This window comes from Anabrus simplex, chromosome 14 (assembly GCF_040414725.1).
Source record: "Anabrus simplex isolate iqAnaSimp1 chromosome 14, ASM4041472v1, whole genome shotgun sequence".
NCBI lineage: Eukaryota > Metazoa > Arthropoda > Insecta > Orthoptera > Tettigoniidae > Anabrus > Anabrus simplex.
This window is the reverse complement of record NC_090278.1, coordinates 64,984,795-65,001,829: the sequence shown is the minus strand read 5'-3', so window position 1 is coordinate 65,001,829 and position 17,035 is coordinate 64,984,795. Positions and strand designations below refer to the sequence as shown.

The following is a 17,035-nucleotide window of genomic DNA, read 5'->3' as shown; positions in this document are numbered from 1 at the left end:
TTTGTAAGAAGATCTTCAAAATCTGACGTGATAGAGCAAAATAGTCTTCAGATTTGAAATCAGGATGAAAAACTGCACCAGAAACAGTAAACATCACGTCAGATATCTACCCCTTGTAAATCAGCGTTATTCTACATAGCAGTGCTCATGGCTGAGTTAATTTACATTTTTCAGGAAAAATCCAGAAATCTTCAACATGCCAATGACGACCTGAAATGACAAGATTTTTGACCGTACTTAAGAATCTACTCCTTTAACCAGGATCGACTAACTAACTTGGGGATTATGAGTCCAATCCTCTGCTACTACTCCACTGCAGCAGCTATGAGAAAACATGACTGAGGGCACCATTGATTATTCTTAACTACAAATCAGAGAACAAGAATTAAATGAAGAATTAAACTTACCCATTCTTAGTGACTGGAGCATCAGTCTTTGACTGCTTCACTGGACCACTCAAAGATTTCCTAGACACTATTTTACTAGTCCTCTGCTCCGAGTTGACCACTAACCCAGAGACATCAAGTCCTGGCTCTCTTTTAATCACCACTTCCACTTCTCGCCTCAACAATTCATCACTCTCATATTTTCTCTCAGAGTTTTTGGAAAAACATCTCTCATCCACAGATTTGGATCTCCTTCTAACTGACTGTGCCTCCTCATAATCGTCTATCCTCTCCTGCTTTATCTTCACCGTGTTATAGTCTATTGTCTCTGTTTCTTTCTCCTCTTCCTCTTCATCCTTCCTTGGTGAAGCCTCACCACCTTTACTTTCTTTCTCCATTGTGCTGCTCATCGACTAAATCTTTGCGATAGTCTGTCCCATAAGAGGTTGAATTTGCAAGAGTCTGTCTTCATTCCTCAAATACAAAAGTGACCTGCACGAAAAAACAGAAAAATACAGTTTTAAAAAATGAAAATGATGAATCAACAGGTGAAATGGCTATAAAATAGTCTATAAAATGTCACACTAATATTTTAATCTTTTGCACTCCTATGTCAAGTGCGGTTCGACATTAAAATATTAGACTTGCGCTCCGATGCTGAGCTCCACTCGACATGACAATATCTCGTATTTTCAGTGCTCGTATGACGACTCTGCCGTGTTCTGGTATTGTAGAGCTATCAAACGGTCTCTGAGAGAACACGTTTTCCTATTTACAATAGTTCGCAGGAATTGTGGTAACTTTTTTAAGTTCTGTTATTCTCGAATGTTTATGCAAGTTCACACATGTTGTTGTTTGAATGTAAACATGGCTTCTGCTTCGTCTTCACTCACGGAACTGGATATTTTGGAACAGTTAGTGGACAGTGACAGTATTGAACCAACAACCGACCTGGATGATTTATTACTGAATAATGTAAGTGAAAGTGAACAAAGTGCATTGTTCACATCCTACAGCTGTTCATAGCTCAGAAATTAATTACGAGTGGAGCAGGAAGCATATGCTAAGGGCAATGGAGTTCAAAAGGTTAATATTATTATCATTGTTCTATCACAGAGGTGTTCATGCTGAGCATTCCGTCCCGCGGGCGCCGAGCACTCTAAGTGTGCGGGCGGGCAGGCGATGAACGCAGCACATGCCATTCAACCACAGTGACGTTATGGCGGCTACGTTACAGGCCGTGAAGACTGGGCGAAGTTCTGTCAGTCACTCTCGATCACTGCGGCGATACCAGAGTTTGACATGGAGACAGAAAATAATGAAAGAAACAGGGCAGAAATCCACATCATTTTCAATTTACGTTGTAAGAAATAAGTTAATTACATTCACTGCAGTTTATATATTTTGACCGGATACAATAAAGAGTTAGGCCTACAACCTCAAATATATTAATAATGAACGTAATGAATTACAATTTTCACTATTAAATTTTAAGAGGTGCTTTGGAAACATTTCTAATATAAAACAGAGTTAAGGTGGATAAACTGTTTGCTTGTGGTTGTTTGGATTTAAATTATCTGATAAACTCACCAACAATCCAATGATGCTTACTGCGAACAACAACAGATAGGTTATTTATTTGAAGGTATACTGTACATCTCTGCTTCTCGCCAGGATGCCCCGGGATCGATTCCCGGCCATGTCGGCAATTTTTCTCTCGACCTGAGGGCTGGTTCGAGGTCCACTCGGCCTACGTGATTAGAATCGAGGAGCTATCCGACGGCGAGATGGCGGCTCCGGTCTCAAAAGCCCAGAATAACCGCCGAGAGGATGCGTCGTGCTGACCACACGGCCCCTCGTAATCTGCAGACCTTCGGGCTGAGCAGCGGTCGCTGGGCATGCCAAAGCCCATTCAAGGGCGTTAAGTGACGTGGGGGGAGGGGGGTTATACTGTACATCTATCTGGCAGATATATTTACATTGCTGTTTTACTTTAAACTTGGATAATAAATATCATTGTCCTCACTCGTGACGAAACTCCCTCTCGCCATTTAGAGGCTAGCTATTATCATTGGATGCCTATTAAATTTTAAATACTATTTTCAGAAACTCAGTTAACAGAGAAAATCATACAACATTACAATACTGTGCAAAATCAAACAGTAAACTTGTTGAATTATGTAATTATATTACTTTTTGCTTAATGAATAACAGGAATTTTAATTTCTTTTTAAAATGGAAATACTGTCATGTCCATCCAAGGAATTGTAAATAGTAGCTTAAAACCTGCACCTTTGTGGATTGTAAGAAAAAAATTATAACATGTCAGTTTTCTTTGACTGAATACATATAAGATAAAACTGACTGTTTATATCAAGCGCAGTAATATCTTGAAAAGGTCAGGTGTTGTTTTTTTTTTCTTTTTTTTTTCTTTCAATTATAGAGCTTTGTTTTAAATACTGCACCCCAATCAGCATTTCGCTGAGTAGTGGAGGAGAGCTTCGTAATCACATGTGAACATTAATGCTTGTTTGTTCGCTCTCTCGCTTCACTGTGACGAAAGTTTGTTAGGGTAAGCTGCCCACCTTGACGTCATGCAAGCCCGGCCGCACTGGGCTACCCTCCACGCCCAGCTGAACACCTCTGTTCTATCATGTTGAACATGGTCGTACCCATGAGGAAGGTTAGGGGGGTTCAAAACCCCTACGAAATAAAAGTGAACTTGAGAAATTTAAACAGCATATACAGGTTTTGAAATGGTCAACAATAAATTCACAATATTATTAAAACAATCATTTGCAAAATAAACAATTGAATTTAACCTATAAAATCTGCGCCATAAGATAAAGTTGGAATTCAAGAGGACAAACTGGGGCAAATATTCATTTATAGGAAGGGGAGTTAGGGACTGGGAAAGCTTACCAAGGGAGATATTCAATAAATTTCCAATTTCCTTGAAATCATTTAAGAAGAGGCTAGGAAAACCACAGGCAGGGAATCCGCCACATGGGCGACTGCCCTAAATGCAGATCAGTAGTGACTGATTGATTTATTGATTGACTGACTGATTGAAATACTCTATTGTCCTGGGGGCAAGAAACCGTCTCTAGAAGTGGAGGAACCAAATCTTGGTCAACAGCATTAGGATGCAGAGGGCAACGGAAAAAACTGCATTTAAGACCCTCAAGGATATCCCTATAAATTCACATAGTAATGGCTCAGTGCAATGCAAGGGTCAGGGCTGGCTGCATGGATCGCCAACCGCCGTATAGAGACAGTCTTAAGAAGAAGAAGAAGAAGAAGAAGAAACGATCCAACACTTTTTTGTTAAATTACAAAACTTAATTTTTAAAAAAATAATTTGTTACTTTATTCTGACACTCTGCTAATGAATCGGTAGCATGATATGGCGGCTAGCAAACGATGGGAAAGAATTATCCCCCCCACCCCCCCCCCACCCAACTAACCCCGTGGCACTACAGCTCTTGAAGGGCCTTGGCCTACCAAGCGACTGGTGCTCAGCCCGAAGGTGTCGTGTGGCCAGCACGACAAATCCTCTCACTATCTTATCGTTAGATAGCTCCTCAATTCTAATCGCATAGGCTGAGTGGACCTCGAACCAGCCCTCAGATCCAGGTAAAATTCCCTGACCTGGCCGGGAATTGAACCGGGGCCTCCGGGTAAGAGGCAGGCCCTACACTACTCGGCCTACAAACAATGGGAAAGAAAAAACCAAAGAATATAGAAGACTTTTTTTAATAGAAAAAATAGTAGTGCCAACTGCATATTTATAGTGCATGCACTATTGAACATAGTTTTGTTTTGTAAATACCCTTGAGTAGTTATGGTCAACAATGTATTATATAATATGTAGCCTGTTTTCATCTAATCCTTCAAAAACGATTCTTAAGCTCTAAAAAATGACTCAATTATTATACAAAATTTTGATTACCTAAAGCCTCCTTCCCCTTCAGTTAACAGAGGTTATACTGTATTATTGTATGGTGGTCAGAATGAAGAAACCCTGATAATGGAGTCAGATCCAGTAATAATAAAACAGAAAGAAGATTCCTTAGAAAAAAATTTAGGTCCAAAGAAGTCAGTGAAGGAGCAACTTGCCTTATACGAGATCAAATTAGGAGCTTTATGAAATACTAGAAAATAACTACTATGAGGAAAAGAGACTAGCTTTCTATGGGAAAGAGGATGAACCTGGAAAGACTTGCCCACAAGAAAAATGGAAAACCCACCCCGTGGCTGGAAGAGATACACAAAGACTTAGAAAAAGTCTGTGTCAAAGAGCAAAAATACAGCTAAGTCTAGGAAGAATATTGTGGGAATGAGGAGTGCACCTTATATACAACTTACAAAGCCATGAAACATCTTGGTGGAAGAGCAAGAAAGGAGAAGTCAAAGACTCAGATTAGCACATTTGCTGGGAGTGCAAAGAAAAAGGTACATCTGAGAGAAAGAAGGTAGGTTGTGTAAATATTACCGTTAATGATAGATGAATGAATTATATCATAGGCTAGACCAGGGCATGACAAATCCCAGGTGCCAGATTGCCATGGTGCTTAAAATTCTTTCTTGAGCTAATTATAATCTCTCCTTTATATATTTAATTCCCGGTTTGCTGTCACTGAAATATTGCAAAGTGCATGTAATAATACACAACCCGTTGACACTCCATACGACTTATCAAACTCGGTTGAACAAGAGAATGAGGTTAGGTAATGGCGGAGATCTTGGTAAGTATGGGCAATTTCTGATACGATAATAAAATTATTACCATTTTAAATAATAATCAAGGCTGCATTATATAAGCTACAGAAGGTAAATCATGTTAAGTACACACATTTGGGTGTCATCTGTATTATTCCAGCCCCATGCAAAAAAATAAAAATTTCAGTGACTTCCTTAAGGCTAGTGTTCTGTAAAGTAACGGTAATTGTACTGGTTACTTGTTAATAATAATAATAATAATAATAATAATCGTATGGCCTCAGTTGCCATGTGCAGACATTTCAATTTGACGCCATTTGGCTGTCTGCTTCTCAATTTCGATGTTCTGTTTTACTCAAGGCCTACTAGATGGCAAACCAAGTAAACTGAAACTCTCTTGGGTGTCTATGGCTGAGATTTAATTAAGTTTGTCGGGTAAATACCAAATGTGCCACCAGAGTTCTTTTACATGCCGACATCGTACGACAAGGAGTGTCGAATGGTCAAAAATCCGAATATTCTGCTGGGTTTGAACCCGCTATGTTGGGATCCGAAGGCCAACACTCTACCATTGATCCAGAGAGGCAGCTGATTACTTGTTGAAAAAGTAATTCGTAATTGTAATTAAGTAAAATATTTCTCAAGTAACTCTAATTGAGCCCAATTACTTTTTTCTTGTAGTCTTCCCATCATTTATTATTATTATTATCAACATCATCATCATCATCATCATTATATCTTCACTGTAACTCTAATGAACACAAATATATACACTTAACACATAAACAGACTGATACGTATGCTATTGCAAAATCTCTCAAATTAAACGTTAAATACAGAATGAGGAAATGGAGCAAACATTTAAGACTTATTTGGGATGGGGTTTCAGATGTTATAATTCACTTTCAATCAGCCCTACCTATTGGCACATCTGTAATTATTTTATTTCCTTATTTACTACATGACATCAGTTTATTTATCCAATATGGCACACAGCAGAAGCCTTCCAGTAGTGTTTTAATCTAATCATGCTACTGTGTTTTAAGAGGAAAAAAACAAACCTGTTGAAATGAATACACCTAAAATTGTCAACAAGAAACAATTTACTGGCTAATACATAAGACTTTAGAGCTTGAGTTTTAATAAAAGTTATACATCTTAGAAGCATTTTGTTATTCACTTATATTTAAAGAGGAATCACTCACCACAGAGCATCAGCAGTGAAGCTTAAAATAAATGTTTAAAACCCAACCACAACAGCTGTTGCAGTACTAGCATAGCCAAGGCCTGTTACAAACAGCTTAACACAATCAATAATCTAGGCCAAATGTACACCTCACAAGTAGCAGCATTATGAACTACATTAAGGGTTCACTTGGTGCTTATGGCCATTCATTTGCAATTTCAGAATAATTTATTCATATTAAACCCATTTATTACCATAATAAAATAGGAAAGGTAGTAGCAAAGATCTGGAATTGGAGACTTTCAGGTACTTGGGAAGTGAACTAAAGCTGGAGAGCATTTCTATCATTATGTATGAAAATTATGATGGAATAGAGAAATGCTAATGAAAGCAAAAGAAACTATTTATAAGATGTATTACATACCTAGAGAAAACATGGAGCAAAAACCTGGTTGATGACAAGAAAGAGATTAAATGAAATTGCGTATGTCTTTTAGTGCCGAATGTCAGAGGACAAGTTCGGCTCGCCAGATGCAGGTCTTTTGATCTGACTCCCGTAGACGACCTGCGCGACTTGATGAGGATGAAATGATGACAAAGACGACATATACACCCATCCCCCGTGTCAGCGAAATTAACCAATTATGGTTAAAAATCCCGACCCTGCCAGGAATCGGAACCCGGGACCCCTGTGACCAAAGGCCAGCATGCTAACCATTTAGCCATGGAGCCGGACACAAGGAAGAGATAAAAATCAAATACGGGCAGCAGAAACAAAATTCTTGAGAAGTATAGAGCAGAAAACAAAAGATATAAAGTGAGGAATGACAAAATATGGAAATAAATTTTAAAAGTGATAAAGTATAGAAAAACAGTTTTAGTTTGTTTGGACATGTCGAAAGTATGCACGATGAAAGAATGCCAAACCAGGCAACGGAAAGGCCAATAACGGGGATACGATTAAAATTTGAATAGAATCCATGACAAACTACTGCTTTCTTCTTTACGATGAGGCCTGCTAGGGACCACGTGTCAATTTCAATTCATTCTGTGTTGTTTCCTTTTCCGCCCTTTCCAGCATTCCTTCATCATTGCACTGTGATTTGTTCTTCTCTCCTTTGACAACTTTGGACCGGGCTTTTTCCTTTTCATCCTTCCTTGGAATCTTTCCATTCTTAAATATTTTTAAAAATCACTCTTTCTAAGCTTCCTCTTATTTTATTCTTTTCTAAATCTTTCTCGACCTCTTATATCCAGCTCATTCTTGACTTTTCCTCCCAATGGTACTTGCATATCTGTTTTGTCAATCTGTTATCATCCATTCAATAGATACGTCCAAAAAACAGCTACACAGGCACCTCGTTTATCCAGCCCTCATTAATCCGTATCTCTGGTTTATCTGGATCGAAAAAAATGTTTTACTTGTACAGTATTTCTTTTACGGCGTCGACTCTTCTTGAATGTCTTTTCCTCCAAGGATAGTTAAGGACAGGAATTGGAAGTAATTCGGCCACGGTCTATCAAAGGTACCGTCCCGATGTTTGCCTGGAATTGAGAATGGGAAACCATGGAAAACCATTCCCAGGACGGCCGAGGTGGGATTCGAACTCACGCTCTTCTGAATGCAACGCACTATTAATTCACTGATGGTGAACTCGAAAATGAAACCAGCGCTCCATCAGAAGAAACAATGACTCATGGAGAGGCAACAATAAAGCTGGACAAAGTGATGGCCTATTTAGAATCCCTGACTGAAACCACACTGGCAGAACTGTTGTTAGTAAAACGTCTTCGCGTGATCGTGCTGCGCTGCATGCAAACGCTATACAAATGTAAAACAGAAAAAACTCACATTATTTTATTGCATAAAACGGAGTCGCAAATGTACGAAAAGTGTCCTTATATTTTTTGTACAACTGAAAAAGGTATTAGTGTAGAACTTACGATAATAGATCATATAACATGTACTGTATTTGTTTTTCAGTTTTTTCCAGATTATCTGGATTTTCGATAATCCAGATCAGTTCTGGTACCAATATTCCGGATAAACGAGGTTCTTGTGTATCTCCCTTCCTTTTATTGTTTGTTGTATTTTCTATGATCTGGTATATTTTCTTACTACTTCTTATCTTCCATTGTTTTGTTTCATTACAAGTGTGTTCTGCCTTTAGGCAGGTCTTCACAAATCCTTTCTCCATGCATTCCTTGTTTTCAGCTGTTTTCTTAGTTTGTTCTAAGCTTCTTGCTCTTTTGACACTTTCCACCAACTAATATCATCTCTGCCCACTTCCATTTGTCTCATTTACTAATCCTTCTAAAGTGTCCAACAGCAAACCTTCTATTCGCAGCCAGTGACCAAGACTGTTAAGTGCATTCTTTAAATTGAGAAAAAAAAAACTGAGAACTTACACAAGACGTGTGATTGTGATGAGTGTTTTAACATCCAAATCTTTACTCGACTTGCACTGAATTTCAACAACACACGCTTGTTTCCTAAATTTTATCTGTAATTCATATCTTGCCTTAAATGGATTTTGACTGATGATGGTCTCTAGCAAGACCGAAACTAGTTTCATGAAATATATGTAACATTTTTAACTTACTTCGTACCAATCCTCACGTACGGCTTAGAGACATGTACCCTACTAAACAAAGACTTCAGTAGAATCCAAGCAACTGAAATGAGATTCATTAGAACCATGAACCAAACAACCAGAAAGGACAAGATCTGAAATGAAGTGAATAGGAAAGTAGCTGGTATTGAGGTTCCTATTATCAGCGTCATAAATAAACGCGAAGACTTCAGTGGTATGGGCACATAATGAGAATGAACAGGGAAAGACCTGTCAGAAAATATTTCGACCTTAATCTCGTAGGAAGAAGACCACAGGGAAGACAAAGAAAACGTTGGATAGAGACTGTAAGATCAGATGCGGAGGAGAGAGGATACAAATGGGAGGATGTACTGGATCAGAAGAGAAGATGGCGAGCGCTTGTACACCACACCTGGGAAACTGGAGTTGGGAAATGATGATGATGATGATGATGATGATGATAAGGTCACAATAAATAGTATTGAATAGGTGGAAAATTTTAGCTTTTATTTTACATTATATTGCTCTTCAATATGGAATAATATGAAATTTATTACCTATGATATGTTTTTCTGCATTTAATTTTCCACAACGAGTGTTTATCTCTCACCATAAGTGAAACTTCAGTAGTGTATGGAGACATTATACAGACAACATCAACTCATTTCGGGTGAGTACACTTGGTAAAGATACACTAATACTACTTGCCTTGTTCTTTATTTATGTACTGTATTTCACTTAAGCTAAATATTGGTATTTATAGCATATTGTCGGTTAGTCTGGCCTAGGGTCCGGTCCCGAGGTGACCGATCTAGAGGGAGTTTACTGCATTTCATCAAATTAAAAGTTTTAGAAAACACATTAAAAATACATAAAGACAGACCAAGAGAGAATCAATAGAATAAAAATGTATATAACAATAAAATAAGAATTAAAAAATATAGAAATACTTATAAACACAATTAAACAAGCCACTAATCCCTCATAAAATGGTCGGCGAGGTCTGTTGACTGCTCGTCATCTCTGAGAACGAGGGAGATGGTACTCGGAAGTTTTAGACTGCGGCGAAGATCGACCAGATCCACGCACTCCGTACGGATGTGTACTATGTGTACTATGGCCTCGTCGTGTGTTCCGTTTCCCACACCAATTACGGCATACGCAGCAGGCACGTGGACAACAAAGTGTGATGAAAGCAGAATTCAAGCTGCTAAGAAATAGATCCTTAGAAGAATAAATGGGAAGACGCAAAGAGATAAGATCAGAAATGTAGAAATCAGAGCAGGAACTGGATTCCCAAAAATGCCAGATAAGGTATAGATCAGTAAGCTGAAATGGTATGGATACATGATGAGAATGCAAGAGGATAGAGTTCCAAAGCAAATATTCACAGAGAAAATAATAGGAAGAAAACAACATGGAAGGCCAAGAAAAGGGTGGACTGATATGATGAGGGAGAGTATAGGAAAGAGTACCGGTAAAAGTAAAATAAATATTGGAGAAAGGAAGGGAATGGTGGATTGACATTAGCAGAAAACTTGTCTAGTTTTATAAATTAATAAAAAGACTTTAAAGCTAAGAGCTATAATCACTAATAAAATTCTGACTAACAGAGGTTATTGTAGTAATATTCTTTAACATCAGTATGCTTGCTTTAATGAATTATACAATATTTACTCCTATATTTCATTCTTTTTCTATTGGAAAAACACAGATTTTGGTGAAGTATGAACACAACAAAATCTTAAAAATTAACTACAACCAATACAAGAACAAAGTAATGGTAAACAACAGCACCTAGTCAAAGTCAAGGTATGAGCATTTGAACACAAGACTAATGACAGAACATAAATTAAGTTACTTCAGCAAAAGAACCACACTATTATCAGCTGATAAAGCAAGAGGTTTCAAACTTTGACACTTCCCATCAGCTGATAAAAGCTAGCAACACATGAGGAAACTTTCAATGTTTATCTACTTAACCTTGCTGCTGTACCAGAACCTCTATTTACCACAAACAGAATGAGGAAAGATCACTCTTCACTTGAAATCACTCCTTATCCAAAGTTAACACTAGGAAGAGATGGCACTAGGTTTAATAACTCGAGGGACAGAGTGAGAACAAGGCCTTAACTGATATATATCAATCTGACCTTTCTTCCAAGAGTGGTAGTTTCAAATTAGCAAGACCTAGGGGAAAGGGTGTCATTTTCCCGAGCCACATACCTGGACTGTACGATGATTTTGAACCACTTGCACTCAATTCAATTTTGGATTTCAGCCACTTTACAACAGGTACAAAAGACATATACAGACATTATATTTTGTTATGTTAGTAGTAAATGAATATTGAATATTCACGACTGCATTGTAATCAAAACCAACTTTCAACCTATTAGGTTGTGTTGCGTACATTTAGTCATGTTGAAGAGATGTTAAGTACAGAACAAAAATGGCCAACCGGACACCAGTGGGATCCGAACCCACAACCTGCCGATTTTGCATCGGTTGCACTACCAATAGAATAAAACTGTAGGTAACATAAGAATTAAAATATAGAAAAATCGCTTTTAAACACAATAAAACAAGCCACTATTCCCACATAAAATGGACGGCGAAGTCTGCTGACTGCTCGTCATCTCTGAGAATGAGGGAGATGGTACTCGGAAGTTTTAGACTGCGGCGAAGGAATAATGTTGACTGAGGCAATTCTCTTGTAGAGATTTTGCAATTAATTTGCTTGGATGTTCAGGATCATATTTAACCGCTTTTCTTTCACAAAACAAACAAACTAACTTTTTTTATGACATCCTCGCTAATTCTTTGCGAAATAATAAAAACTATTACTAGTCATAAGCTTCATTAAATTATTTACTTACTACAAGAGAATTATTATACTTACTACAGGAGAACTGCCCCAGTCAACATTATTCCTCCATTTTGCAGGCCTAAAGTAATTTTTGAGGATATGTGTAGAGTGCGGAAGAATCTGTATGGAACCACGATATATGATAACGCTGGAGTAATTATAGTAACGTGATTTCAGAGACTTTGTTCCACTGTCAGGTGGTGAAATGGCGATATAATTGTTGTTCTACTTAATACATAAATATTTTCAAAGAATATTATACAATTGCATTTAAGAGTAGGGGCTACGTACATTATGAATTTATTAAATATAGGTTGGGTCAACTATGGGTGTATCGTCTCAGAAATACATGGTTGCAGCTAAAGCTTAATATTATTTTTAAATATTCATTTCAATTTTATCACTGAGCAAGTGTTGTGGATCTATTAATTGATTTCTGTAAATTTCTAGTTTCTAAAGTTTTATCCCTTATGGGTGTGTGTGTATAAAATGGTGAGAGAATACTGTATAATTGATACTTCGGGTCCTGCATCATGCAGATGTGCAACAATTGCTGCTTTTTCATGCTTATGTACCCGAAGTGCTGCCGGGTATTCTTGAAATCTGATGTCAAATTCTCTTCCAGTCTGCTCAATGCAAAAACATTCATATTTTTTGCAGATGCACCACTCTCCTCGAACTAATCTGGTGAACTGACTGAGTGTGGTTATGTTCACTTAAAACAAACCAAACCCCATGACACAACAGCCTACCAAGCGACCGCTGCTCAGTCGGAAGGCCAGCAGATTACAACGTGTGGTGTGGTCAGCATGACGAATCCTCTCTGCAGTTACTCTTGGCTTCCTAGACCGGGGCCACCATCTCACCGTCAGCTCCTCAACTGTAATCACAAAGGCCTGGAGGACCTTGAACCAGCCCTCGGATCCAGGCAAAAATTCCTGACCTGGCTGGGAATCAAAGCCGGAGCCTCCGGGTAAGAGGCAGGCACGCTACCGCTACACCGTGAGGCCGGATCTGTTAGTTCACTATTTGCATTATTTTTTCCGGACACTTTCTGTTTTTTCACTGCTATCAAACACTCATTTTCCTAAACTTTTCACAGTCTCTAACCCATGTTTTTTTTTACAATCTGCTTTACGTCGCTCCGACACAGATAGGTCTTATGGCGACGACGGGATAGGTAAGGGCTAGGCGTGGGAATGAAGCAGCTGTGCCCATAATTAAGGTACAGCCCCAAAATTTGCCTAGTGTGAAAATGATACACCACGGAAAACCTTCCTCAAGGCTTCCGACCACTAACACCCGAATGCAAGCTGATAGCTACTGTACGTGTCCCATAGCACGCAGACACTTGCTCCGTTTTCAATAGTTTCTACGATTTCTACCTCTTCACAACCTCCATGACTACGCTAACCTCCAGCTGACCAGGTGTTCCGATACCGGTACATAAACAAAGAAAACTACTTGTGAAGCCGAGCGGAAGTGGCTGAAAATCATTTTCATAATTTTCTATCAGTTAGCTGATTTTGAGGAAACAAAATTCTGGCACAAATCCACTGCCCTTATTTTCATGCCCTTTATGGCATGTCCAAACCTTTACCTGATACCTTCACCCTTCATTTGTTATCTAAAGAGTTGAGATCAAGACTGCCAAATGGACAATTAGCAAAAAAAGTGAAGTCGGGAACACCTCCTTGCACCTATTCTTGAATGGTTTTGACTTTGTGTTCTGGAGCAGAGACCAGTTGAAAACTAATTCTGTCCAATGAACAAACTTTGTTTCAAGAGCTTTGGAATACTGTATACACATACATTATTCACAGAATGAACACTTCCCACATTAGGGTAAATATACCAAGTACATTTCTGACTATTTTTCATTACTGATAATGAACCTTTCAAGGCTTTGAGGACCACATTCTTCATTAACGACTCTGGTAGTTTTAGTTTTCAGTGGATTTCTTCAAAGAACTTAGGAACTGTTCTCCTTGCACCTATCATGAAGCCTATAACCTCAATGTTATCCAGTCTGTAGAAAGGTATAGCTGGTTCGTAAATGCTATTCTTTTCCTCGTGTACTTCATTAGGCTGGTAGCATGCAATTCAAACCCAACTGTAGTTATTTAGCGTATGGCTTATTCTGACAATATCAGTAATATATAATACATATTTACAGATGAGAAACAAAGTAATTTGTGCTTCACAATTGAACATCTAGTTCTTCAATCCAGCGTACAGCATCTGAAGTTACCAGCAGGACGTCGTCTTCATCACCGTGTATTCCCCAATGACATGATGAACAGTCTGGTGTGAACCTCGGTATCAATAATATATTCACTGTTATTTTTGTAGGTTACAACATCAACCCTATGGGTACTGCTGTCCTCCGACAATCCATGGACTTCTTCGTGTACTCTGTAACCAAATTCTCGTAATGACTGAACAGTGAAACTTCGTACATAGCACTGTCTTGTGGTATATATTAAGAGATATTCTAACATTTTTCTAGAAAAATCGAATATCTGAAATGCCATCATAAGAAACTCCCCAGGGCCGATGACCTTCGATGTTAGGCCCCTTTAAACAACAAGCATCAGAAACTCCCCACTAAACCATCAGTGATACCAGGTGACAATCTCTCGGGACTTCTGGAGCCACCTGACGAGCTGTGTGAATGCATTTAGGGTATAGGCATATCAGCGCTCTAGTCCCAATATTTTCATAGTATATACTGTAAGTCAGGACATGACAAACCCTGGATGCCAGATTGCTTTGGCATGTAGAATTAATGGGTTACTTTCAGTTACAATGAACTTGACTCAATTTGGCATAAAGGAAGCATATACCGTATCCAACCAAAACAAATGACAGTAAAATTGTATATGTTCCTATTCAGAGAGAGAGAAATCTACTTAAGATAGCTGCCCTAATGCTAGGGAAACCACAAAGGTTCACCTTACTGATTAATCCGTAAGGATAAGAAGAAAATACATGTAATTAATTTTCATTGGAATTTTTTTAATGTTTCAATATTTATTAACTTTAGGGCAGCTACTCCCGATGGATTCTATTTATTAAAAATAATTTAAGTTTTACATATGATTTTGTACTATCTGGAGTGAATCTCTCAAAATTGGAGTTAACGTTTCTTGAGGAACAGTAGCAGGGACTCGAAAATACTCGGAGGGAAATGTGTCATTGTTCTGCGCACACCAAACAATAACTTCCCAAATTATTAATTTTATACTTGTGTCCTAAGTCACAAAAGCAAGGCTCACAGCGCATTTTCTTTTCCATAACAATCTCTTTGGACTGTGCCATTTTAGTAGGTGTGTTGGTTACTGACTGATGAGCCAAAATTTGCACACTGGGGAGAAACACTAGTAAACAAGAATGAATTAGTTGCAAAATGTATTATTTCTAGTAACAGACCAGTTATACTACAATTAGTGGAATGTTATTTACTTGCTTTGTTATAGAAGGTGTTCGAAACGTGTACTGTAACATGCCACACATTGTTCATAACGTTTCTGAAAATCACTGAACATGTTTTTGAACAAAGGTTGCTTATAAAAGACAAAAAATCAAGTTACCTTCTTGCATAATTCAGAAATATTTGCAGATAGGTCATCTGTCTTGAAAACTGACTCTTTCAACATGCCCCATATCAAGGCATCTTAGACCGTGAGATCTGGGAAGCAGAATGGATGCGGGAACGGAGTTCTACACTATCTCCAAAATGTCATCGTAGAAGCGTAAGAGAATTCCCCCCGCGGTGTGCGCTGTAGCTCCATCTTGCTGCATTCACGGTCAAGGACAACTCTCAGCTGCAATACCGTAATTGGGCTTGATCATGCCTTTCTCTCTCTCTTTTTTTTTTACTATTTGCTTTAAGTCGCACCGACACCGATGTATGGGAACGATGGGATAGAAAAGGGTAGGAGTGGGAAGGAAGCAACCGTGACCTTAATTAAGGTACCAGATGGTGACCAGATTACAAGCATGAAAGTACAGGACACTTTGACTGCTGTTGATTATTAGGCCCTGTTTAAGATTAAAATTTCTTAATACGAGCCATAGACCTCACAAAGAATACCATTTATTTTTAGAAAACAAGTACAGATTATTATTATTATTATTATTAAAAATGGAAGTGGCCCGATAATAGTACATAAAAAGGGTTACAAAAAAGGAAACTTTTTCCCTTCGCAAATAGCTATCGATCATGAATATGTCTTAATAAATGAAACTCAAATATTGATAATAAACTATTTATTTGCATCGTTACACAGAGCAGCTTTGGCGACTAATGTGACGTCACTGATCGTACACTTTCTATTTCAACATACTATTTACAGAAATAAACAGCCACAGCATCTTGGCGACTGCTAATGTGACGACACTGACTATACACTTTCTAACTTCACTCAAAGTATACCTTCTACTTTGCCTTATTTTCTTTATAACTTTGCTATTCTGTCAGCGAGTTTTAACTCTCCAGCTATGCTCGTAATCGTGAACGTTGAATCTTCAGCTTGATGAACAACATTATCAGCCATCACTTAATTAAGCTCATCACTCTTCATTGCTTACATCTCCAGCCTTAAGTTCATACATTTAAATGTCTCACCAGTTGACTGATTTATGCCTGAGAAATAAAATGAAGAAGGAGCTGCAAAACCATCATACTGCAACATACACCAATTCAAGAGTTTGTTCCAGTGAAAAGGGTGATCGCAAATCAAAATAAGCACCTCAGATTGTTGTTGTTGGTTTTTTTTTTTGCTAGTTGTTTTACGTCGCACCGACACAGATAGGTCTTACGGCGACGATGGGACAGGAACGGGCTAGGAGTGGGAAGGAAGCGGCCGTGGCCTTAATTAAGGTACAGCCCCAGCATTTGCCTGGTGTGAAAATGGGAAACCACGGAAAACCATTTTCAGGGCTGCCGACAGTGCGGTACGAACCTACTATCTCCCGAATACTGGATACTGGTCGCACTTAAGCGACTGCAGCTATCGAGCTCGGTAGATTGTTTTTTAATAAATAGCTGGAAGTACAGTATGTCTAATAGAAAACTACTGTGTAAGTACATTAAGATTTTCAAACTAGTGCATTCAAATGTGAATTTCTTCTTTGTCATCATAAAAGGCCTTCTATATGTCAGGGTGGTCTTATATCCAGTATTTGTCATTTGGGACTACAGCACTGCTAACAGGGGCTTTCGTGCCACTTATGTGCCTAATGACTATTACTTTATTCAGACAATGTTCTGAGA

General features: G+C 38.4%; 1 protein-coding gene across 1 annotated transcript in view; it reads right to left on the bottom strand.

Annotated features, from left to right (window-relative positions):
* The window catches only part of Zmynd8 (Zinc finger MYND-type containing 8), a 415,670-nt gene that overhangs the window by 373,402 nt on the left and 25,233 nt on the right, over positions 1-17,035 (bottom strand). Inside the window, exon 2 of the mRNA XM_067157629.2 lies at positions 408-878. Within this exon, the coding sequence (XP_067013730.2) occupies positions 408-796 (389 nt within the window). The 5' untranslated portion in view covers positions 797-878. The remainder of the gene's footprint in view (positions 1-407; positions 879-17,035) is intronic.